The sequence below is a fragment of the Cordyceps militaris genome, assembly GCF_000225605.1.
Source record: "Cordyceps militaris CM01 unplaced genomic scaffold CCM_S00001, whole genome shotgun sequence".
Classification (NCBI taxonomy): Eukaryota; Fungi; Ascomycota; class Sordariomycetes; order Hypocreales; family Cordycipitaceae; genus Cordyceps; species Cordyceps militaris.
The window spans coordinates 89,365-110,431 of NW_006271969.1; the positions used below are offsets into that span (position 1 = coordinate 89,365).

The window sequence follows — 21,067 nt, forward strand, 5'->3', positions numbered from 1 at the left end:
GAAGACGGGTATCAAGCGTTGTTTTGGTCATCTTATGTTTCATAGACAGTTTTTTATCTTATTAATTTTCTTCCAGTTTCTTCTACCTATAGACTGATTCTCTATTCCTTGTAACGTGGAAACTGGGTTTTATTACTGGTACCGCGCAAGCAACGCTTCTTATGCATCTTGTCTGACTTGTGCTACATCATGCCTTGACCAAATTAGCTTCCTCCCCGTCATCGTCACTTTCCTCTTCCTCTCCCTCGTCTTCCTCCTCAGATTCTTCTCCCTCTTCTTCAGTGTCCTCTTCGCTTTCCTCTTCTGTCTCGCCACTCTCTTCTTCGTCGCCCTCCGCAAGCCAGTCGTCCAGCGTCTTGGCACCCAGACCCTCGGCAATGCCATTCGACTTGCTCGGTGCAGCTCGTACCGCTTCATCTAGAGCCTGGCTGGCAGGGGCAGGACCTCTTTCTCCATCATATCGCGAATACGGACCCTCGTCTTGTTCACGGAGTCTCGGGTCAGGCTCCTTCCCAGGCGTGACCCAATCAGGAAGCGCCTCATAGCCGCTCAGTCCATGGAGACCGCCGCCACCTTCTAGTACGAGTGTTGAGGAGCCCAGTGGGAATCCCTTTCTAGATTCTGAAGGACTTGGCGCCTGCGGTGCTGGTTTTGGCGCGAGCAGCATCAGCGTAGCCAGCTGTGGCACAGCTAGAAGAGCTCTGTACATCCTTGCGCGGTCACGCAAGTCGTAAGATACATCATATCTCACAAGGGTCATCAGGTAATCCCAGAGGCGCTCGACAGCGTGCGTTTCGAATCGTTGAGGCGGGTCACTCTCTGCACCTTCCGCATTTTGGGCTTCTGCACGGCGATTGATGTGATGTAAATAGACCTTGGCACCAAGTAGAACAATTTGTCTCTTGGCAACTTCCGATTCGTGGGCGAATTCTTTGACGAGAATCCGCAGCACGTCGGGTGCAATGTTGTCTTCTCCGTCCAGACCTGAAAATTCACCAACTAGCCAGATAATGGTGGCCCTTGCGTGGGGGTCCGTGGCGGAGTCCAAGTTTCTGGCCAAACGCACAACGGTTCCAACATGGCTGTCTGGATTCTGCTGGATCAAGTGCCGAATGACGGTGAGCGACTCAGCAGCAAGTGTGCCATCGAGACTAGTGATTTGGCTCAAAAGAAGTTTCAGACAACGGGGTGATGTAGTGGCGTCGGATTGCGCACATCGGCCAATAGCACGCACAGCTTCCTGCACAAGAGCTTTATTTGTGCCTTGTGAAAAGTGTTCGAGCTCTTTGAGAATGAGACTCTTGATATGCGGCGGACTGTGGGGGAAAATGAGGGTGAGGACCTCAAGCTTGAGCTCCCACACTGGTGCTGAATCTGTTGCTCGCACCAAGAAGTGGCTAGAATATTTGACGAAATCTCTCGGTCGCATTAAACAAACAGAGACGATATTATATAGTGCAAGCTGTTGGATATCCTGGGCCCCTCGCATGAGCGCAACAAGAGGACCAACGGCAAGCTTGACGTATTCGGCTGTGCCAATCTCAACATAACACCTCGTCACAGCAACCACGACACCAGAGTTTCGGCTTTGTAGCAGTGGTCGGATAGCATTCAGGAGCAGGCGTAGATCGGGATCAATATCCACACCAGCATCAGCTTCCTCGGGTCTTGACTGGTTGTAGAAATCATCTGCAGACGCCGTCTCTGCAGGTTTCGTTTTTGAGGCTCCGGTATTTGGTCTCGGAAAGCATTTCCTCGCGTACGAGCTCATGAGTCGCAGCATAGCAAGCTGGCTCCATTCGTCCATGTCAACAATCTTGCGGACCAGACCTCGGTAGTGCTTATGAATGAGATCGATTCTGCCGGGGCAAATTTCTAGGAATGCAGCAACGGCTGCACCAGCAACAAAGTACTGCTTATCCCCAATCAGCGTGGACAGGTAGTCGGTGAGCTGCGGCGCTTGGCTCGGGTCGAGTCGGTGGCACTTGGGGATGGCGAGGGCGGCGGCCTTGCGGACAACAGGGCTCATGTCGGCGACTCCCTTTTTGATGGCTAGAGAGACAATCTGGCTGATGACGGGGACGCGGATGCCCGTCATGGTCTTGAGAGCCAGGGCGCGGACCTGGGGATTGGTGTCGGAGAGGGACTTTTGGATGGTGTTGATGGAGAGGAGGGCGAGGTCGGGTTCCTGCTCGGCATGGTGGATGAGGTAAATGTACACGAGCTTTTTTATCTCGATATTCGGTGATGCGACATTTTTGACGACCGAGGAGAAGAACGGGAGGGTCTTTTGCTTCCGGTACATCATCTGCAAGCGAGGGTTAGCAGGCGTTTGGCACACAGGCGGCGACCTGGGGGAAGCAGGGTCATCGTACGGCAACGACACGGCGCAGACCTTCGAGCACATCGCGATCGTTTCGGCTGTCGAGAAGCTTGCGCATCTGGTTCCGGTCGAGCAGTCTGGAGCTCGTGCGACTGCCTCGGGTCGCTTGGGCGGCGTCAAGGGTGAGCTCCCTCGCTGGACACAGGCATCAGCGGCGGCAACAAGAGGAAGAGGGCGCAATTCGGCGCGAAGAAACGTACCGGCCTCCATTAGGCTTGAGATCCGCGATATGGACTCCATTGTGCGGCGACGCTGCGTGTGCCAGCGAAGCTCGAGGGCGAAGTTGTCAGTTGTTGGAGGGGGACTGGGAGGCGGAGTGGGCTGGCTGCGATGTCGAATTTTGGTGGGGGCACGTTGACCAGCACCAACGTCTCGTGCCACTGTTACAATCCTGCTGTACTCACCCCTTTCGGTGTAATGTGAGAATTTACGACCAAATTAGGATTTTATACCCGCGATAGTCGACATGGGATTTTTCCAAGATTTGTTTTCTCGACGGTCTCGTTGAGTTGTGTCGTTTGGCGCATGTCTGACAACCTGAACGCTCTCCACGTTTTTACTACCAGCAAACGGCCCATGGTAGCAATCACAATTGCTCATTATTTTATAAATAAGGGCGACAAGTCATTTAAAGAGCTTACAGATATTGGGATATCGACACTCAAGTAAGCTACTACCCCCTTCTCAAAGGCTGTAAATTGCTCCATCCCCCAAGTTGCGCCGGTGCCAGTTTCGGGCTCGACTGGCCACCTCGCTCACTTGCTCATAGACAGATGCGTGATTTCATACAGATGGTGGATTAATGAATGGTAAAGTCTTAAACTCGCTATTTGTAATGTATATTATAGCGTACGTAATCTGGAGAACTCTCCACTGACGCAGGTGCCTTAATGAGGCCCGCTAGATTAATTGAGGCTGCCTGCGCATAACTATCAGCATCCCCTACCTTCGAGGCTCTTGGCAATCAAGTGGCTGCACGAGAAGCAGCATAATCCCCAGAGCAGCATTTACAGCGATCCGATGCAGGTTCTTGACGGATCTAGGTTATCGCACGATTCCTTGTGGATGAGACTCGATCAAGGAACGGATTCCTTCAAGGTTAATCATCCTTGGGTCGTTGAAGAGACACAGAGGCTGCCCAAGTTGAGGCCCAAGATTTGGTTCACGTATTGCACAAGAGACTGCAAAGTAAAAGTGAACCCCCTAAGAAGGCTTAGAACATGATGTGTGTAGCGCATAATTCTACTTCTTTTTCGAGATATAGAATGGTAGTTAGTAACTCTTACTCGCTGCAGGTCCCTGTGAACATGTATGTACAGAGGTGAATCATTGCCCATCAAGGGAACGCCCAAGGCGTCAGCGTTTAGCTCTGTGAGAAATACAAATAGTATCGCAAATGCAAAATAAAGAACCTGTGTATTTATAGAAATTATTGTCAGAATTGCAGCATGACTAGCTTGATCAGTCTTTATTTGTCCTCTGTCACCCTCTCGACCCCCTGAAGCACGTTGTCATGCCCTGTTTCTCTTCGATGGCGTCGGCATGAGATCTTCCTCCTCCTTTCTCGTTGAGGTTGTAATGATCGACGTAATTGGTTACAAAGTCTTCAACGTCTGCGGCATTAAGGCTCTATCTTCTTGGCATCCTCCAGGGTTTTTGCCCAGTCTAGTTGTTTGGAGGGAGCGGCAAGGCGGGTGAGAAATCGGATCTTCTGTAAGTATGACATTCAAGCCTTTATTGAACTTTTTCTTAAAATCGTCGGAAAACCTTTGAACAATAAATGCGCGGGCATCACCATCTACGGTTCCATCAATCAAGCGCGCCAACGTGCCTTCTAGTGGCTCCATTGCCATTGTTGGCATCGGCGGTCTTTGCCACATTGGCACACAGCTAGCCAAGGCCATGCATGGTAAACTCCAAAGCATCGCCCCTACCAGACCGCACCGGACTAACAGCGGGGCAGGGCTACAAGGTTATCGCCGTCGATATCAAGCAGAGCTCCATCGACCTGGCCAGCTCGTATCGCTGGAAACCCGATGTGAGCGTCCTCGCCACGGACCCCGCCGAGAACGCCGTGCGCCGAATCAGCGAAGTGGTGCCGGGCCGGTATCCGGGTGTCGACGCCGCCATCCTCGCGACCGACGGGCCGGCCGCGTTTGATTTTGCCGCCGCCGGCACGCAAAAGCACGGCAAGCTGGTCCTCGTCGGCCAGCCGGACAAGGGCATCACGCTGCCGTATTTCATCTTCGGCGACTTGCATGCAGCTCGTCGGGTCGCTGATTGCGGACAAGAAGCAGGCCGAGGACATGCGTAAGGTGTATCTGGATGGCAAGAGCGATGGCAAGAATGTCATTGTTTTTGGATAAAAGTGAAAGAGTGGGAACACGTGAGGGGTGCTCATGAGACACACCATATTACGCGCATGTGAGGCGAGAAACAACTGCTATGAGCTGCAGAGTTTCGTATCAGGTCATTTCGTCATATTCCAGGATATAAATATCCCAAACTAAAAAGAGTTAAAAATGCTGGTTTGCAAACGCCGGATCCCATGCTAAGAAATAAGTCGTCTCCTCCGCATGGTGCTTCTCAGTGAAGCGATGACGCCAAGCAAACACATAGATATACAAAAACATATCCGACGCTTTATACTTTGGCAAGAACGCGATATTCAACATAGTCCTCGCCGTTGATGGAGACGACCTGGCCCTTGGCCGTGAGCTTGCCCGCAAAGGGTCCCGTCGGGTTTCGCTGGTAGATGACACCGTTGTAAACTTTGGGTTTGGTATCATCCGCGGAGCTGTCCGTCACGGAAGATGTCGTGCTCATCTCCATGGAATCACGGCTGCTGTCCGCAAAGCCCGACTTGTCCGGGTCCACCACAGCGGCGGCGGCGGCGGCAGCCACGGCGGCCTCGGAGACGTGGTCATGGTGGTAGACGGTGCGGCGCTCGCCGTGCTTCTTTCTCTTCTTCCTGACGCCGGCGCCCGCCTCGGCCGGGGTGGCACCCAGGACGGCCTCTGGCACGACGGCGCCAACTTCGTCGCCATTGCTGGCGCGTCGCGAGGCCCAACCCTCCATACGGACGGCGCGACGGCGGTCGGCGCACTTTTCGCGCTCCCAGCGCAGGTTGCGAGGACGCTCATGCTTGGCGGCGGCGCAGAGGTGCTCGGCCTTGTCGACGGCCTTGAGGATGTTGGCAGCGTTGTCTGGTCCGCCGGGCTTCTCGCCCTCGTCGACCTGGCGGCCCCGCTCGCGGCAGTACTCCTTCATGCCGAGGCGGTTGAGGTTGGAGAGGTAGGATTCAAAGACAATATCCTCGTGGATGACCCAGGTCTCGCGCGAGGGCGGGTAGTTGCCCTGGATGGCGCGGCCCTCGCGGGTCTCGGGGACGAGTTTGAAGCGCAGCTTGCCATCGCGGCTGAGAATGCCGTAGACGGCGTGTTGGTTGGGCTCGGGCTCGCTCGAGTGCACCCAGTGGCCGATGAGGACACGAGTTGGGATGTAAGCAGCAGTAGCACGGGACCCGGACTCGGCGGCCTTCTTCGACATTGGGCGATGAGGACTGCCGTGAGAGCGGAGTGGGATTTGGGGGATTTTTCGTCCCTTGTTGTGCTGCTTCTCTCACGAGGTGGTGAGGGCAGCTTGCAGCGAGGCTCCTCTTTGAGATCCCTATAGGTGAACCGTTGGGGGCGAAGTTTTGACGGGGCGCCCGCTGAAGACGGTCCGGACAGCGAAAAAGCAAAAGGCAGCCGCGGGCCAGGGTCAGAGGAAATTGAAATGAGACATGGACGAAAAGGAAAAAGAAAGAGAAGTGGCGCAAAGAAGACGCCGCGATGGAGAGATGAAGAGAACTAGATTTCGCGTCAAATGCACAACCACGCCAGCCTGCACAGTGCCGTTGCTCACGGATTAGGTTGGCTTGGTGGTTCGGCTGGGGGGGGATTTCCAGTTCGTGGGCGGGGAGAGCCAGTCTCCGCAACTGTTTGCCATGTGTGGCGGACGCTCCGGCACTGTCTCGTGGCACTGTGCCGTTTGTGCCAGCCAGCCGGCCACTGCCAGGAGGTGCACAGACGGGGAGGTGGCTTGCACTATTCACGGGATGCTGGAGCAAGCCATGCAGAGAAGAGGGCCACGAAATGCATAGATGAGAGTGGCGTACGGAGTGCCGACGGTGACGGTGTCCTCGAGGCGTCTTCCTACCAAGCAAGCAGGCCAGGGTACGCTCCCTAGGTACCTACCTAGGTAGGTTAGTAGGCAAGGGTTTGTCGCAATGTGGCTATCCGCGACAACGGCGCGCCCGCGGGCACTAGGGGCGAGCCTTTCCAACGGCGTTCATGGCAAGACACTGAGGGAGAAGAGAAGAATACGAACCAGGGACAACCAAAGAGGAAACAAAGCCCGCCTCCATTCTCTCACTAGCGGCCTGGCCACCACAGCTGCCAGCATGACCATTGACACTGCACCGACCTACAACCCCCGACAGCAAACTTGCCACGCTACTTGCGCTCATCGTTGGTCCCTCAAACACTCGCATCAACTCACCAGCCAGTCATCCGTTCTTTATCCTTCTTGACAGAAGAGAATGACTGTTGTCGATCCGCTGCACCCCAGGTGATGCAGACGCACTGCTGCTGCGCTGTAACCGCAGGCGCATCCCAGCCAGTGCAGTGGCCGGATCGTTTGTCGACGCGCACAAGCTGGTGGCTGCGGTAGACCAAAGGAATATACGTGGTACAAACAGCATTTCATCAATATGCCAACTTGTGGTCTCGACGCCCAAAAAAAAATCACCAGTTCATCTTCAAGCCACACAATACAAATAACTGACAACCCCCCGTACGCCCCGACGCCCGACGCCCCAGGCAACTCCACGGGAAAGCCACTGATCACTAGAGCCAAAACAAGGCTGACGGCGGGCTTCCTAATCCGTCTGGCCCAGGTGCCTGCGTCTCGGATGTTGATATTTCTGGCCGGCCATCATTAAATATCGTCTTTGTGCTACATAAATTTGCTGCTCTTCACCTGTTATCACACCGCTGCGCATCACAACCATGGCAGACACCAAAACCCTGTCGAAATCGCCCAATGCATCCTCGTCCAACGCACCACCGCCCGCCTATGATGGGACTGTCGACTCATCATCACCATCGGCCGCGGCGCCGTTCCAGACCAGCTTCGCCTCGCTATCGCTGCACATGAGCGACCGCATCCGGCTCGTGCAGTTTAGCACCGACGACGTCGCCGCTGTGCGCGGCGTCCTCCAGCAGGCCTGGCGCGAAGGCATCCAGGCGGAGCGGCCGTACTCGGTCTCATATGAGTTCAAGCTGCGCGGGCGGCCGTGGAGCGGCAGCGGCACGGGCACCTACGCCGTGCCGGCCATGCTACTAATGCGTGACCTCTTTGCGTGCCTCTACGCCCGCGGCTGGATCATGACGGCCTCGACCGACGTCTCCCGCAAGGAGTTTGACAAGGACACGCTCATCTTTCGCCGACAGGGCGGCGGTCCCGCACCCCCAGCCGCCTGGATGGCCGTCTCGTTCAAGCAGGGTGACAAGATTCGGCTGCTCGGCGCGCCGCAGGACCTGGCCGCGGCCGTGGGCGCCATGCTGACCAAGATGCAGCTGCTGCAGGCGCAGGCAGCCAAGGACGCGGGCCGCGGGCACTACGAATTCAAAATGCACGGATACCCCTGGTCGGCGTCGGGCGAGGCTACCATGACATCGAGGCTCCTGATTTTGAGGCTCGTCGAGGTGCTCGAGAGACACGGCTGGAGTCTGTACGCGAGCATTGACCAGAACAGCGGTCCATCGGGCGATAGCAACTATAGTGAGACGGACTGCTGGTACTGCGTCAAGTCGTCGGATTGGACGCCTGGGAGCATCATCATTCATAGATAGGTGGTTTGGTGCGGCGGAGAAGATTCCGGTACAAAACGATAATTGTGAGAGAGGTGAGGGTTAGACCACTGTAACTAGAGTATACATTAATCTGATTGGCAAAATACAAAGTTGATCTTGTATACACACTTGAAACAATGACCAAACGATCTATGCGTGTTATTTTAATTTCTCATAACGCGGCCACGTTTCTGTGTCGTTGTAGTTGATCAGCGCAGCCAACAACATGTTTACCTAGCATCCTCAACTAAGTCGATCCACGCCTCACTGTATGCTTGTTGGCACCCCCACGCCTTGCCTTCCCCTCACGACACCTTTACACAAACGACAAGGTGCATCCTCTCCAACCGCACATCGCACCGGGATCCCAACCTGAGCGCGCACCCACCCCTCGCCGCCATGCACCAGCCGCCTGTCGTCCTCGCGCCACTCTCCCCCATCGCCTTCCTCACGCACATCCTCGACACAGCTCCCACCAGCACCACCAGCACCACCACGGTGCTCATCTGCGCCGCGCGCTCCGATTTCCTACGCGCCGCCGTCACCGAGCTCCACGACCGCGCCCATCCGCCGTCCGCAGCCCCCGACGTGCTCCGGGCGACGCTTGGGCGCGTCGCCGCCGCGCGCCGCATCCGCACCTCCTTTGTCCCGAGCGTCGCCCATCTGCGCGCCCACGTATCCGCCTTGCCGCCGCCGGCCGTCCCGGCGCGCCTGCTCGTGTACGGCTTCTTGGACGTGCATCGGGACGCGGGCGGGTGGTCGGCGCAGGACATTGGTTGTTCGGCGGCGTGCCTGGTCGAGGCGGCGCGCGGGGGGCTCGTCTTGATGCTGAGGGAGCCGACGGGCTGGGGGGCAGAGGAGGAGGAGGAGGGAAAGAAGGGGGCACAGTGGCCGGCGGCATACGAGGAGCAGATTCCGCTGCTGAGCACGGCAGCCGAGAGGCGCGAGGACGGCACGTGGGATGTGCCGTGCACGACGGCGCGGGTGGTTCTGCAGCGGTGGTTCACGTTTGACGATTCATGATTCAAAGAGAATAAAGAGGCCAGTCTTTGATTAGACGTGTAAACTATGTGTATATATATCCATCATATCCAAGGGGGGTATTCCTGCCAACGCCGCGCACCAATGTCCAAATCCATAAAGTCGTATGCCACATCAAAAACAGATACCAATATCGGAACCGTACACATGCAAGGAACAAAGTCCCAAGACGTCAAGGCTCACTACATGATGGCCTGCTCCATCTCCGTCATGTACAGCTTGATGTGCGACTCCATCTTGAGGTACTCGTCGTGCGCGGCGTGCACCTCCTTCTCAATCGCCTCCTTGAGATCCAGCATCTCCTTTCTCTTTTGCTCGATGCGCACGCGGCGGACCGTCATGTCCTTGCCCTTGTCCACCTGCTCCTGCGTCAGCTGGGCGTGGACGGCGCGCAGCTCGAGCACGCGGTCGTGCGCCTCGGCCGCCTTGTGCTCGGCCTGCTCGCGTAGCCGCGCCGTGCGGTCGTGCCACTTGTCCAGCTGGCGCTTCAGCATGGTCTCGGTGCGGTCCACCTCGCGCGCATTGTGGCCGCGCTCCGTGAGCAGATCCTTTTGCTTGGCGTAGCGCCCCAGCTCCTCCTCCTCCTTGGCCAGCTCCGCGGCAATCTCCTCGAGCACCTTGACGCACGCCTCCACGTCTACTGATACGGTGCTGAACGAGTCCGACGACGTCTGCAGCGCGCGCGCGCGCCGTTCCAAGGCGTCAATGTGCGCCTTGTCGTTGTTGAGAATCTCGCGCAGCTCGGCGAGGTGGTCCTGCAGCGAGGCGGGACTCTGGAGCACGTAGGGGCGCAGCTTGGCGCTCTCGTGTCGCAGGGTCAGCTTTTCTTGCGTCTTTTGCTCCAGGACGCCCGTTAGCTCCGTCTTGCGCTGCTTGGCCTCGTCGAGGCGGGCGGCCACGCGCTCCTGGCTCCGCCGCAATTCGAGCAGTCGCTGCTTGAGATCTTCGTTCCGCGCCGTCTTCTCGGCGACCTGCGCTTGCATGACTTTGCGGCGGTGTCGCATATCCTCCAGCCGGGCGTTGTTATCCTTATTGTCCGCATACAGCGACTCGATACGCGTCTTGATAGCCTCTGACTTATTGTAGTGTTGATCCACCACCGATGTCTGCGACTCGCGGAAGCGGACAAAGTTGATGAGGTAGCTAAAGATCTTGACGAGTCGTTCATATGTCGGTTTGTAGAGATCGTTGAAGGAGAGGTCTGTGACACCGCACTCGAGAAGGAGACGTCGCAACGACACGTAAAATCCCATGAGATTGCGTGTGTCGGGGGGGATTACGTCGGCAAACTCGCCACAGACGTCTTGGGCGGCGGCGCGCATGGCCGGGTCGACCGTTTCGCGTGTCGCATTAAGGAGCAGTTCCGCAAACCATTCAAAAATTTGCTGAACATGGGCGGGGTTCGGTTTTTGCAAGTCGGCGATGCTAAAGTTGATGCCAATTTCTGTGATGCAGCCGACGATTTCGCTGTCGGGCAAGCGCATGAACGCGTCGGCCTCGTCCTCCTTTTTGCGCAAGCGCGACTGTTGTTGTTGCTGCTGGGGTATGATGCTCATTCTGTTGTACGCCATTTTGTCTGATTTCAGTATGCTCTGCTTTGAGGCAGAGGCACCGGTGTCGTGCTTTTTTTTTTATGTGTAGTTGTCAATGTATTGTCGGGATTGGACAACACGGTGAGCGATGTTGCTGTGGAAACACAAAAATGGGCCGCCACAGGGACTTCGCGTTGAGTGCCCCACGTCCATTGCTGGCATGGCCTACGAATAGATTCAGATATAGTTACCAGCCAAACAGCAACCCAATCGTCTTTGCCACGACGAAAATACGTTGCATGGGGTCATTCAAAATCATCTTCAGGAAATATACACAAGATACCGCAAAGTAATCTCGTACGCGTTTGCTTGGCACAGTTTTAATCCAGTTGTTTATTTTATACTGTATTCTATCCTGATACCCGCTGAAATCGAGCACGGTATCAAACCAATGTAAAACGCCTCTATCCCAATGTCAATGTCGGGCGCAAACTCGGGCGCAAGACATGTTTATTTTGTATTTTTTCCTTCATCTTTGCCTCGCGTATTTCGCACGTTTAGGCCGAGTGCGTCTTGAGTAGACGCTGGAGCTCAGCGGGGTTGGCGCCGACAAAGTTATCAACCTGCTTGCCGTCCTTGAAGAAGAAGAAGGCGGGAATGGAGCTGACGCGGAGCTCCTGCGAGATTTCGGGGATCTTGTCCACGTCAAACTTGACAAAGTGCACCTTGTCCTTGAATTCGTCCGAGTTGGAGTGCCTGGGCGGGGGGCTGTCAGCGCTGGCGTTCCGTCTTGCGTCGGTTGGGCATCTTTCGGGAGCTTACTTTTCCAGGATGGGGGCAATGGCCTTGCAAGGCGGGCACCAGTCGGCGTACGAGTCGACAATGACGACCTTGTTGTTTGCGACGGCCTGACGGAATTCGTCGGCGCTGCGGGCGAACTTGTTAGCTAGGTGAAGCACAGGTGCGCAGGGAAGCGCCGAGGTCAATTGGCTTGATTGGTAGCCATTCGTGATTCGGGGGCATATGGAACATACGTGGTGACGACCTGGACAGTCATGGCTGGGCGGGTAGCGTGGAAGAGTCGGTTCTGAAGAGGAGCGATGGTGGCTGGGCGAGCAATGGATGCGGTGCGCAAAGTGTGGGAGCGGATGATGCGTGCGGATGAGAACATTTTGAAACCGGACTCGGGAAGATCGAGCGGGTACGGGTTGCTCTTATAGAGGACGAGGGTGCAGTGGAGGGAGGGACGGACGGAGGGCAGTGCAACCAGTCGTGGCTGGATGATGTGATGGCGATTAGCGTTTGGAAAGATGCAGGCGTGGTTGCACAAGAGGCAAGCAAGCTTTGTCATGGATTCTTGGTTGCTGCTGGAACAGGCTGGGCAAAGGGCTCAGCCGAGTTGAGCCGAAGTGCAGTGCACATTACTATTATTCAAGCAGATGCATCCTCGAACCAACGTATGACTCTTTCCTTCTTTTTTTAGTCTAGTTGGTAATCTTGAACGTATTCCATTTCTTAGCTTTCCTGTTTTACTAATTCGTTTCTATTTTGATGATTGCAGGCTGACTGCAGCCGCCATGGCCCTGTTACTTGACTTGTAGATGATTTGTCAGGCAGTTTCATGTACCCAGGTACCCTTTTAGAAATGACGCAATGCCTCTGCTGAATTACAACTGAAAAGTGGCAATCACCGTTTGATAATTCCATATCATTTCGCCCAGTCAGATTCACTTTCGCTAACTAGCCCTGTGCCGTTTCCAGATCGGTTCAGCGGCCTACTATGTTTCCCATATCCCCTCATATCTCAATCTCATATCCCCTTCCCACGATTTCTCCGACCCATAGGGTACCTAGGTACCTAATTATTAGTTGTCCCAATCCAGCTTCCTCAGTTTCCTCACACATCAACAAATAAAAAGGCTGTCATCATCGTCTTTGTCGATTCGCTTCCGCATCTCCGGCTAGCTCCAATGCTTGCAACACAAAGTCGACGTATCGCTTCACATCATCCGCCACCATAATAACCGCCTCGTCGCCTGTTTGCCTCGCCAGCGCCCGCTCGATGAGCGTCATCTTGTTGCCTTGGTCTGGAATCCGCTCATCGCGTTGTAGCCTCGACATTGCCCACTGTCCTCCTTTGGCTTTGCTCACGAGTTGTCGTGTCCCCGCATACATCCATGCTCTGCTCGCATTCAACACGGCGTAATGTTGCGGTCCCTCGCTCGTCGCCCTTCGCAGCTCGTCCTGTAGCTGAGCGATGATGCGCTTCCTTGGTACAGCGCCAAACACGTCTACCCTCATCTTTGGTGCTGCAAAGTTCGCCAGAATTCTCCCCTTGGCTCTGCACACGGCAAAATGAATAAGGAGGTCTGGGCCGCCGTCGTGGCCCCGGCCCTCGACAATCTTGCTGTTCGAGGCTGCCGTCGTCATATGTAGCTCAAACGCCGGTGCAGCCGTATCTGGATTTGCAGTTGCGCTTTCCGTGACGATGCTGATTTCAAGTCCGGTCGCCGGACACGGCAGCGCTTTCTCGCTCACCGTCTCAGCCACTGCTGCTCTCTGTGCCAGTGTCGTCTGGCTCGGTACCACGACCAGCACCTCAAGGTCACTCCATCGGCGGTTGTACCCGCGAAGCACTGCAGAGCCATGGAGATAGATTGCCGTCAAGTTCCCTTCAAGCGCTCGTGAGATTCTGTCGCTCAGGTTGTGCAAATACTCTTCTGACGCTGCGTCCATGATGACGTGCAATTGCAACAGGGCTGATGTTCCTTGGTGAAGCGGCGCTTGGAACGCCCACGCCACGCCACGCCAATAGTAGCGGACTTGTTGGCCAACGAACTCGAGGCTGAAGGCTGAGAGACTAGGTGCCGCGCATACAAATCCATGCGCATGTCACACTTGCTCGCATTTACCAGGAATGAACAGCTTCGATATTCGCTTTTTCCACCATTGCACAACAGTCACCTATCACTATTGCAGAACAAGCCATTGCAGGCTCAAAACTACAGCTCTCTATCTTGTTTCAGCGATGACTTTTCACCTCATCGTACTTTAAACCATGGTATCCGTTGGCCCTTCATGTTAACCCTACATTGAGGAGGTGAGCAGGGACGCCATTTATGGCAGGTGCCTAAACCCCAAGGGACTTAAATGGAGGTCAGAGCATAACTATGACAAGCCACCAAACCCACTATCTACACAAAGTCAAATCCTCTTCTCATCAACGAAGCTCCCATACAGAACGGCTTTGGCTATCTCTCCATTTAATTCCTTTCCCTTGAACCTCACTCCCGGTACCACATGTTCCTGCCAACATGCATTATGAGATAAGTCCTACCGCATATAAAGTCGCATATTGGAGACGTTTTCTTACATCTCCGACACCGCGTCTGTCAGCCAAATCATCGTATGAATGGGTATATTTGAAACTCTTGATGCCCTCGACGTTTTCATCCGCTTAACGGAGTGTGGAGTGTAGTGGCAGACTACAATGTGTACCAGCACAAAGTATGACCGAGTTATGTTAGCGACTATGCTGGGAAGCAGGCATAAAGCGAAAAGCACGGAAAACCTCTAGCAGGCGACGGCACAGAGGTTCTGGTGTATCGTCGAGTGAGCGGGAAGCATAACAAGTATCAATGGCGGCTACAAGATGTAATAATGATTCAACGTGAACCGTAAATCCTTGTTTCTGCAGGAGCCTAACTATGGGCGCCTGTGTCGTGTCTTTGTGCCCAAACCTAAGGCGTAAGGTGGTCCGTTGAGACTAGACTCCTTGTCGACCAACGGCATCCAACAGCCGTTTGCTTTGGTAAATCATGCTCCACCAACGCAATTCCAAGATTTAGGAGTAGAAGTGAATATAGACTCGTAATCATTGGCTACATACATGTATACATGTGTCCATAGTGATTCGAATCGACCAGCTGTACGCGGCGAATCAGTGTTGGTGGTTATAAACCACCACGACAAGGTCTCTTTGTCGCCGCATCCACAACGGTCTACAATCTAACAATGCTCAGACTGTGTCACGAAAGATTCAAAAAAAGACGCCCAATGTAGTTTCTTTCACCGTTTTCTTTGCATCACCACTGCCTCGAGCGCTGCCTTGGCTGCAGATAATTGCCTGGATGCTGTCCGACGCAGTGGGACCGAACAGTCGTTCATGTTGCTTTGATCTGTTATCGGCTTCGTCACACTCCAAGTACAGACATCACTAAATGTCCACCAATGGTAACATGATGAAACTTTTCTGCGCTGACCGGTCCGGGGTCGTATCCACACGGTTGATGCTGAATCACTTTGTGTTGAGCGATGAGGTTCAGCCGGTCGATTCTTCAGTGCATCCCTGGCTCTTGGGCAGGATTATAAAGAGGTCAAGGTTCGCTGCAATTCAGAAGAAGAAGACATCATCAACAAATCACCAGAAACAAGCCTTCTACACCATTCCACTCCTAAACAAGCCTTCAACTCAACCCATCAACATGATCAGCAACATCCCGAACCAACTCCCCATGATGCTCGACCAGGTAAGCCATTCCACAACCACCCTAGCACAATTTTGGAAATAATGAAAACACTTGCAACAGCCTCTTTTGCTGGTCATGACCGACTCAAGTACTAACACGTCGACAGAGTCACGATGGGGAAGCTCACGAAACTCAGTCCATCGAGCCTCCCATGATCGCGTGCCTGGGCGAGCTTGATGGTCCGGCCCATGTCGGCCCATTGGGCTCTCTGCCCGGCGCCGACTCGGCCATTCGTACCCGCCCCAAGATTCCGGGCACGCGCTGTCCTACCTGCGCCCTGCAGAGCAAAGAAGTCTGGGTTATTCCCGGCCGCTGCTGCGGCTACTGCGGCACCCCCTGCGGTTGAGACTCGCAGGAAGCAACCAGCCCTTGGACGCTCAGTTACCAATCTCGGTTGATGATCTTGGTTTATCATTCTTTGATTTCTGACTTGTCTGGTTCTCGACTGTTTTCCGTTGCTGGTTCTCCAGTTGTTGGTTTGTCCGTTGCTGGTTTTCCAAATTGCTGGTTTTTGAGTTGCACAACTCTTCTAGTTGCTGCTTTCTCTGGCAAACTTTTCCATATTGTTTTTCTCTTTCTCTGCTTTCACATTAAACCCCAGAAAATAACACATTGTTCCGCGATTTCCTCATTCTCATCAACGTAGAGCTCGTGCTGTCTGGTCTCCTCTGTGTCGTGCAGGAATAATACTTTCCCCGGAAGCGTACGCGTTTTCCAATCGGATCTTGCAACAAGAGTATAGTTAACCCATATTTGCCGCCTGCATTGTCTCGTCGAGCTTCTCCAGGTCGGCCGTGGTCGGCTCAGGGCAGACTCCACTGTACGCCATAGGCTCGGATACGCTCCGGCGTTCGTCCGCGGGCCGGACCGGCCAGGACCTCGTTCCACGGCTGGACCGAGGCATCGATTATCTGTGCGATGGAGCGGTAGAGAGAAGCTGTGCCGCGGATGCAGGTTTTTTAATGTACGAGGTCCGTCTCATTCCCCGCGCCCGCGCCCTTTCGTTCTCCGGGTGCCTTTGCGGGGGGGCATGATGTTGATGCAAGATTTCGGGAGCACTTGCCAGCGCTATCATTTCCTTCTGGAAATTTGGCTGAAAAGGAACTCCATTGCTATATTCTTTATCTTGGCTGTATACCAGTATATTGATAGTCGTGAAATCTTCTTCCCCTCCAATCCAGTTGCGCTCCATCCTTCTCCTACTCCTTGCCGCCCAGATATCTATACACGACAGAGAAATCACGGCCCTTGCAGTCCTCCCGCTCCGACGCCTCCTCGTACACCTTGAACGCCGCATCCGCGAGCTTCATATCCGCGCCGGCTTCCGCCGCCGCAACCATGGCCAGGCGGAGGTCCTTTTTCATGAGCGCGATTCCAAAGCCGCCGCTGTAGTCCCGGCCGGCGGGCGCCGTCTCGACCACGCCCTTGACCGGGTTGTTGACCTCGCTCGGCCAGCACCGGCCCGTGCTCACGTTGAGCACGCCGGCCAGCTTCTTGGGGTCCAGGCCCCAGCGGATTCCCAGGTTCATGGCCTCGGCCGTCGCAATGTTGTTGAGCGCGAGCAGGTAGTTGTTGGCGAGCTTGGCCGACAGGCCGGCGCCCTGGTCGCCGCAGTGCAGCACCTTGCGGCCCATGGTCAGCAGCGCGGGCTCGAGGCGCGGGAGGAGGGACGCGGGCGCGCCGAGCATGAACGTGAGGGTGCCGGCCGTGGCGCCGACGACGCCGCCCGACATCGGTGCGTCGACAAAGGCACCCTGCTGGGCGGCGGCCACGGAGGCGGCCACGGCCCGCGAGGTCGACGGGTCAATGGTGGAACAGTCGATGAAGACGCGGTCGCGCCGGGGTAGTGAGGGGGTGAGTATGGACTTGTATACGCCCTGGACGTGCTGCGGCTCCGGGAGGACGGTGATGACTGTGTCCTGGGGTCGTGGGTTAGTGTGTGGGTGAGGGACGAGCGGGTGCGAGTAGATCGGGACGTACGGCTTCCTTGGCAGCGTCGTGGGCACTGGCGGCGAGCTCGACGGCCGCGCCGTTAGAGGCGGCCTTCATCTCAACCTGCAGTCTCTTCATAGCGTCTGTGTTGATGTCGTAGAGCGAGATTTTGTCGCTCGGCTGGAGCTTGGACTGCAAGTTCTTGGCCATTTGGTAGCCCTGGTTCGTAAAAGCATCCGTGTTAGCAATCAGCAATTCGACGCTGGGAAAAGTTGCGGCTCCATAAGAAACCGAGCAGGGCCATTCTGCCGACAGAAGGAGACTCACCATCTGGCCGAGGCCAACAAAGGCATAGTTGTCGAGCCGTCTGGGCGTCGTTGCGAAGCCTCTCCGCTGGGCCGTGCCACGGAGCATCTGAGCCGCAATTAAACGCATCGTGGGCTTGTCAAGTGTATCAAGGACGATGGGCGAGAAAAAAATGGTACAAGTCAATTGATGAAACCAACAACCTCTCCAGACCGACACAGAACTTGTTCGAGGAGAACAGAAAAAGAGCTAGAGCGGCGACGGACGGTTGTCTCGTCTGACGACGCGGGGACTTGGCCCGTTTGTGGTTGCTCCGCCAAAGCCGTCCATTGCCGGCACCAGCCATTAATGCAGGGAAGGATGGTGGCGCTGGCGCTAATAAGCGTGGAGCTGGGCGAGCTCGGCTCGGGGTATAGCTTTTTAGGCGTGCGGAGAAAACACGGGGTAGTCAATCTATCTACCCTGGATCTGTGCTGAGAAACAATTTACTCAGTTCATCGACGCAATCACGACAAATGCGTTGTTTCAAGTACGAATATCGTTTCTGGATGACTGCTCGTTCATTTCATAAAGTCCTGTTCGCACTGCTGGCCGATGTGGTGCAAAAAGCTACCTAGCTTCTCACTCCACCAACCAACCCACTCCCGCGAACATCACCACTGGAGAGTCACGAGAACATGTCCCGACGTTAAACAACCCATCACCAGAACCAATCCGTCGACTCACTCCAAACCCTCAGCATCAAAACCATCAATCAAGGAAGGAGTGGACCAAGCTCCATTGTAAACGGGGGGGTATTTTTCTTTCATCTCGCTCTGGGAATATCCTTGACAAAGCCAAAAACCTTCAATAACCACAATACACACAAAAGAAAGTCGGGTGGGGGGTAATAAACTATAAACAAAAAATGAAGACCAAAAAAAAAGAAGTAAACCGACGGTAGAAAAGCAGAAAAATAATAAAGACCAACAAGAACACCGGAAACGCAGCCACGTAGTGACATGAATAAATAAGGATCCGCGTCCCAAGTTTCCTTTTCCTCTCATCACCAATAGTTAGTCATACTGCTTCAAGATAGGAACGCCGCCTCTTCTAGCATCCGTTTCGAGAAACTAAGGTCCAATTTTCCAGTCCTTCCTTCTCCCTTGAATCCAAATATACTCTTCTAATTACAAAAAGTTGACAAGCCAAGGCACCAGAGCGCTATGAGAGTGTTAGTAAGTCTGCTCTTCGAAACCAACGTCTTTAATCCGACTTACCCAACAGCGACAGTAGCTCCAATTCCAATAAAGGCTCTGTTTCTAACTCTGTCCTTGCGCACCTCGGCGTCAGTCTTGGCCCTCTTTGAGCGCGGTTGCGATTCTTTCGGTTCGGCAACGTCCTTCTTATCGGCGCCCTCTTCGGCGGGGGTAATATCGCTGGCCTTGCGCTTGCCCTTCTTGGCCTCGGGTTTGGCGCCTGACTTTGCGGCGGCAGTCTTGTCGGCCTCCTTGGCGGACTCGACCTGCTCCTTGGCCGTGGCCACCATGGCGGCAATCTCCTCGGCGCTAGGCGGCTGGCCGGCCGTGAGTAGAGGCACCTCAACTTCGGTGACTGTCTGCTTCTTGTCACTACCCCTGGCGACTTTGACGGGCTCCTCGACAATGCGGACTATACCGTCGTCATCGTCGTCGTCGTAAGGTTGGACGGGTTGTAGAACGACGGTAGGCTCGAATTCGGTGACCCTGGGAACGCTAGATTCGGAGTCACCATTCACGACAGCCCCAGCTTCCTTGTCGGCGGCGGCCTTGGCAGCCTTGGAGCTTCGCTTGCGAGGAGAGGCAGGGGCCTTTCTGCTGCTGGACTTGGCGGGGCTGACAGAGCGTTGCGAGCGTCTAGAGGCAGTGCCAGTGGCGGAAGCGGCAGGGGTAAGTAAAGGTTGGGCGACCTTGCTTAGGTCAAATTTAGGCGGGGCCGAGATCTTGCGGACGGGCGAGGATGAAGATTCGTTGCTCGGAGAGATGGTGATCTTGGCGGGGTCGAGCAGGGCACGGATCCAGGAAGCAATCTGGTACTCCTCGGCGAGGGCCAGAGCCTGTTGTGGAGGGATCCAGATGTTACCAGCAGTCTCCTCAGGGCTAGTGGTCGGCAAGGACTTGATATACTTGCGCTCAGCCTCCTCGTCGGCTGCATCGGCATAGGGGAAGGTAGCCTTGAACATGCCGGTGGCGGACACGTAACCATCGAAGCTACGGCGCATAAGGAAGTAGCTATTGGGGCTCGACTTGAAGATGCCCGAAACGATTCCCTTTTGCATAGGGGCACGAAGGTGAGCGTAGTCGAAAACGCCTACTAGGGCGGTAGCATCGCCATCATCATTGCCAGTCATCTTGGGGGTGAGCTTGGTCTGTCCAAGACGACGACGGGAGACGAGATCAGAGTCTAAAAACGGGTATTAAGCGGTTAGTCATGGCGCGATCGAGGCGTTGTGGGCGCACGGGAGGCAACGGGAAGCGACCAACATTCGGGGATGTCCTCTATCAGCAGCGGGTTGCGCTTGGCAGGGAGAGTTCGGGTAGAAGCCATGGTGACGGAGGAGTCTCGGGTGACGCAAGTCAAATATACTAATTTCTGATGTCGCTAGCGCGAGAGATATGGGCAGCAAAGCCGGGTGTCTGCAGAAAAGATGACGAGACGAGCGGATTAGTCGCGAATTGGATGGAGGTGCGCGCGTGCGCGTGTCGCAACCGGACCGTGGCAAATGATGCGGCGGACCGATTGCGTGCCACGTTGAAGCGACGAGAAGAAGGATAACAAGCTTTGATGGCGTACAATAAAAGAAGAAGTAGAAGAGATGGGGTGGTGCTGGCGGCGAGCAAAGAAAAACGAAGCTCAACGCGGTTTAACCGGGGCGCGACGGGCAAGTAACGAAGAGGCTCGCGCGCGCGAGAACAACGCAAGAGAAGGAGGAAATGGACAGAAAAGCTAAAGAGCAATTCCCCAATGGTCCAAGCAAGACAGGCGCGGGGGGGGGGATGGAAAAAAGAAGCAAAAGTTGGCCAACACGGGATAAGAAGGATGCGACGCCGTCGACGGGTGCAAGACGGGAGAAAGTCAGGGAAAGGATTGGCGATGGCGGGTTGGGGGGTGGGAGAGACAAGGCGAGCCAGTTGTGCCAGTTGTTGCAGAGCGACCGAGGGCCTTGCGGCGTGCGAGTTGAAAGTGGGCGGGCGAAAATGAGAGTTGAGTGGGTGCAGAGGAGGTTCTGGCAAGCTGGTTGGCTGGCAAGCTGGGTGGGTGGGAGCTGGTCACTGCTTGAGAGACGCTCCAAACTACCTCGAGGAGAGGGAAATCGTCGGTACCTGGTCTCCCCGTCAGAATTGTATGTGATATCATGTACCCTACGCGCGTTCCAGCGGCGCAACCAGTGGGCTGCGGGTACCTGAAGGGCTGGCTGGCTCCTGGCTC

General features: G+C 55.1%; 10 protein-coding genes across 10 annotated transcripts; 3 read left to right on the forward strand and 7 right to left on the reverse strand.

Annotated features, from left to right (window-relative positions):
* Nucleotides 1-187: 187 nt before the first annotated feature.
* On the reverse strand, nucleotides 188-2,983 carry CCM_00024 (AP-3 adaptor complex subunit beta; the record flags this gene model as incomplete). The annotated part of the gene is made up of 2 exons (XM_006665184.1): nucleotides 188-2,763; nucleotides 2,836-2,983. 2 exons carry the CDS (start codon nucleotides 2,981-2,983, stop codon nucleotides 188-190), a joined length of 2,724 nt encoding a protein of 907 aa, XP_006665247.1.
* A 995-nt stretch (nucleotides 2,984-3,978) lies between these two features.
* CCM_00025 (uncharacterized protein) lies at nucleotides 3,979-7,127 on the reverse strand (the record flags this gene model as incomplete). Its single annotated transcript, XM_006665185.1, has 8 exons — nucleotides 3,979-4,181; nucleotides 4,337-4,826; nucleotides 5,033-6,003; nucleotides 6,290-6,471; nucleotides 6,543-6,621; nucleotides 6,755-6,819; nucleotides 6,926-6,983; nucleotides 7,010-7,127. 8 exons carry the CDS (start codon nucleotides 7,125-7,127, stop codon nucleotides 3,979-3,981), a joined length of 2,166 nt encoding a protein of 721 aa, XP_006665248.1.
* Nucleotides 7,128-7,434: 307 nt separating this feature from the next.
* Nucleotides 7,435-8,280, forward strand: CCM_00026 (uncharacterized protein; the record flags this gene model as incomplete). Its single annotated transcript, XM_006665186.1, has 1 exon — nucleotides 7,435-8,280. The coding sequence occupies one exon, from the start codon at nucleotides 7,435-7,437 to the stop codon at nucleotides 8,278-8,280; it is 846 nt and encodes a 281-aa protein (XP_006665249.1).
* A 399-nt stretch (nucleotides 8,281-8,679) lies between these two features.
* CCM_00027 (uncharacterized protein) lies at nucleotides 8,680-9,303 on the forward strand (the record flags this gene model as incomplete). Its single annotated transcript, XM_006665187.1, has 1 exon — nucleotides 8,680-9,303. The coding sequence occupies one exon, from the start codon at nucleotides 8,680-8,682 to the stop codon at nucleotides 9,301-9,303; it is 624 nt and encodes a 207-aa protein (XP_006665250.1).
* A 200-nt stretch (nucleotides 9,304-9,503) lies between these two features.
* Nucleotides 9,504-10,892, reverse strand: CCM_00028 (kinetochore protein nuf2; the record flags this gene model as incomplete). Its single annotated transcript, XM_006665188.1, has 1 exon — nucleotides 9,504-10,892. One exon carries the CDS (start codon nucleotides 10,890-10,892, stop codon nucleotides 9,504-9,506), a length of 1,389 nt encoding a protein of 462 aa, XP_006665251.1.
* A 518-nt stretch (nucleotides 10,893-11,410) lies between these two features.
* On the reverse strand, nucleotides 11,411-12,204 carry CCM_00029 (cytoplasmic thioredoxin, putative; the record flags this gene model as incomplete). The annotated part of the gene is made up of 3 exons (XM_006665189.1): nucleotides 11,411-11,609; nucleotides 11,676-11,780; nucleotides 11,888-12,204. 3 exons carry the CDS (start codon nucleotides 12,202-12,204, stop codon nucleotides 11,411-11,413), a joined length of 621 nt encoding a protein of 206 aa, XP_006665252.1.
* Nucleotides 12,205-12,779: 575 nt separating this feature from the next.
* Nucleotides 12,780-13,842, reverse strand: CCM_00030 (streptomycin adenylyltransferase, putative; the record flags this gene model as incomplete). Its single annotated transcript, XM_006665190.1, has 2 exons — nucleotides 12,780-13,713; nucleotides 13,766-13,842. The coding sequence occupies 2 exons, from the start codon at nucleotides 13,840-13,842 to the stop codon at nucleotides 12,780-12,782; spliced, it is 1,011 nt and encodes a 336-aa protein (XP_006665253.1).
* Nucleotides 13,843-15,073: 1,231 nt separating this feature from the next.
* CCM_00031 (uncharacterized protein) lies at nucleotides 15,074-15,728 on the forward strand (the record flags this gene model as incomplete). Its single annotated transcript, XM_006665191.1, has 2 exons — nucleotides 15,074-15,382; nucleotides 15,489-15,728. The coding sequence occupies 2 exons, from the start codon at nucleotides 15,074-15,076 to the stop codon at nucleotides 15,726-15,728; spliced, it is 549 nt and encodes a 182-aa protein (XP_006665254.1).
* Nucleotides 15,729-16,581: 853 nt separating this feature from the next.
* CCM_00032 (3-hydroxyisobutyrate dehydrogenase, putative) lies at nucleotides 16,582-17,749 on the reverse strand (the record flags this gene model as incomplete). The annotated part of the gene is made up of 3 exons (XM_006665192.1): nucleotides 16,582-17,301; nucleotides 17,363-17,533; nucleotides 17,642-17,749. 3 exons carry the CDS (start codon nucleotides 17,747-17,749, stop codon nucleotides 16,582-16,584), a joined length of 999 nt encoding a protein of 332 aa, XP_006665255.1.
* Nucleotides 17,750-18,789: 1,040 nt separating this feature from the next.
* Nucleotides 18,790-20,185, reverse strand: CCM_00033 (KilA/APSES-type HTH DNA-binding domain; the record flags this gene model as incomplete). Its single annotated transcript, XM_006665193.1, has 3 exons — nucleotides 18,790-18,823; nucleotides 18,880-20,041; nucleotides 20,122-20,185. The coding sequence occupies 3 exons, from the start codon at nucleotides 20,183-20,185 to the stop codon at nucleotides 18,790-18,792; spliced, it is 1,260 nt and encodes a 419-aa protein (XP_006665256.1).
* Between the last annotated feature and the right edge of the window lie 882 nt (nucleotides 20,186-21,067).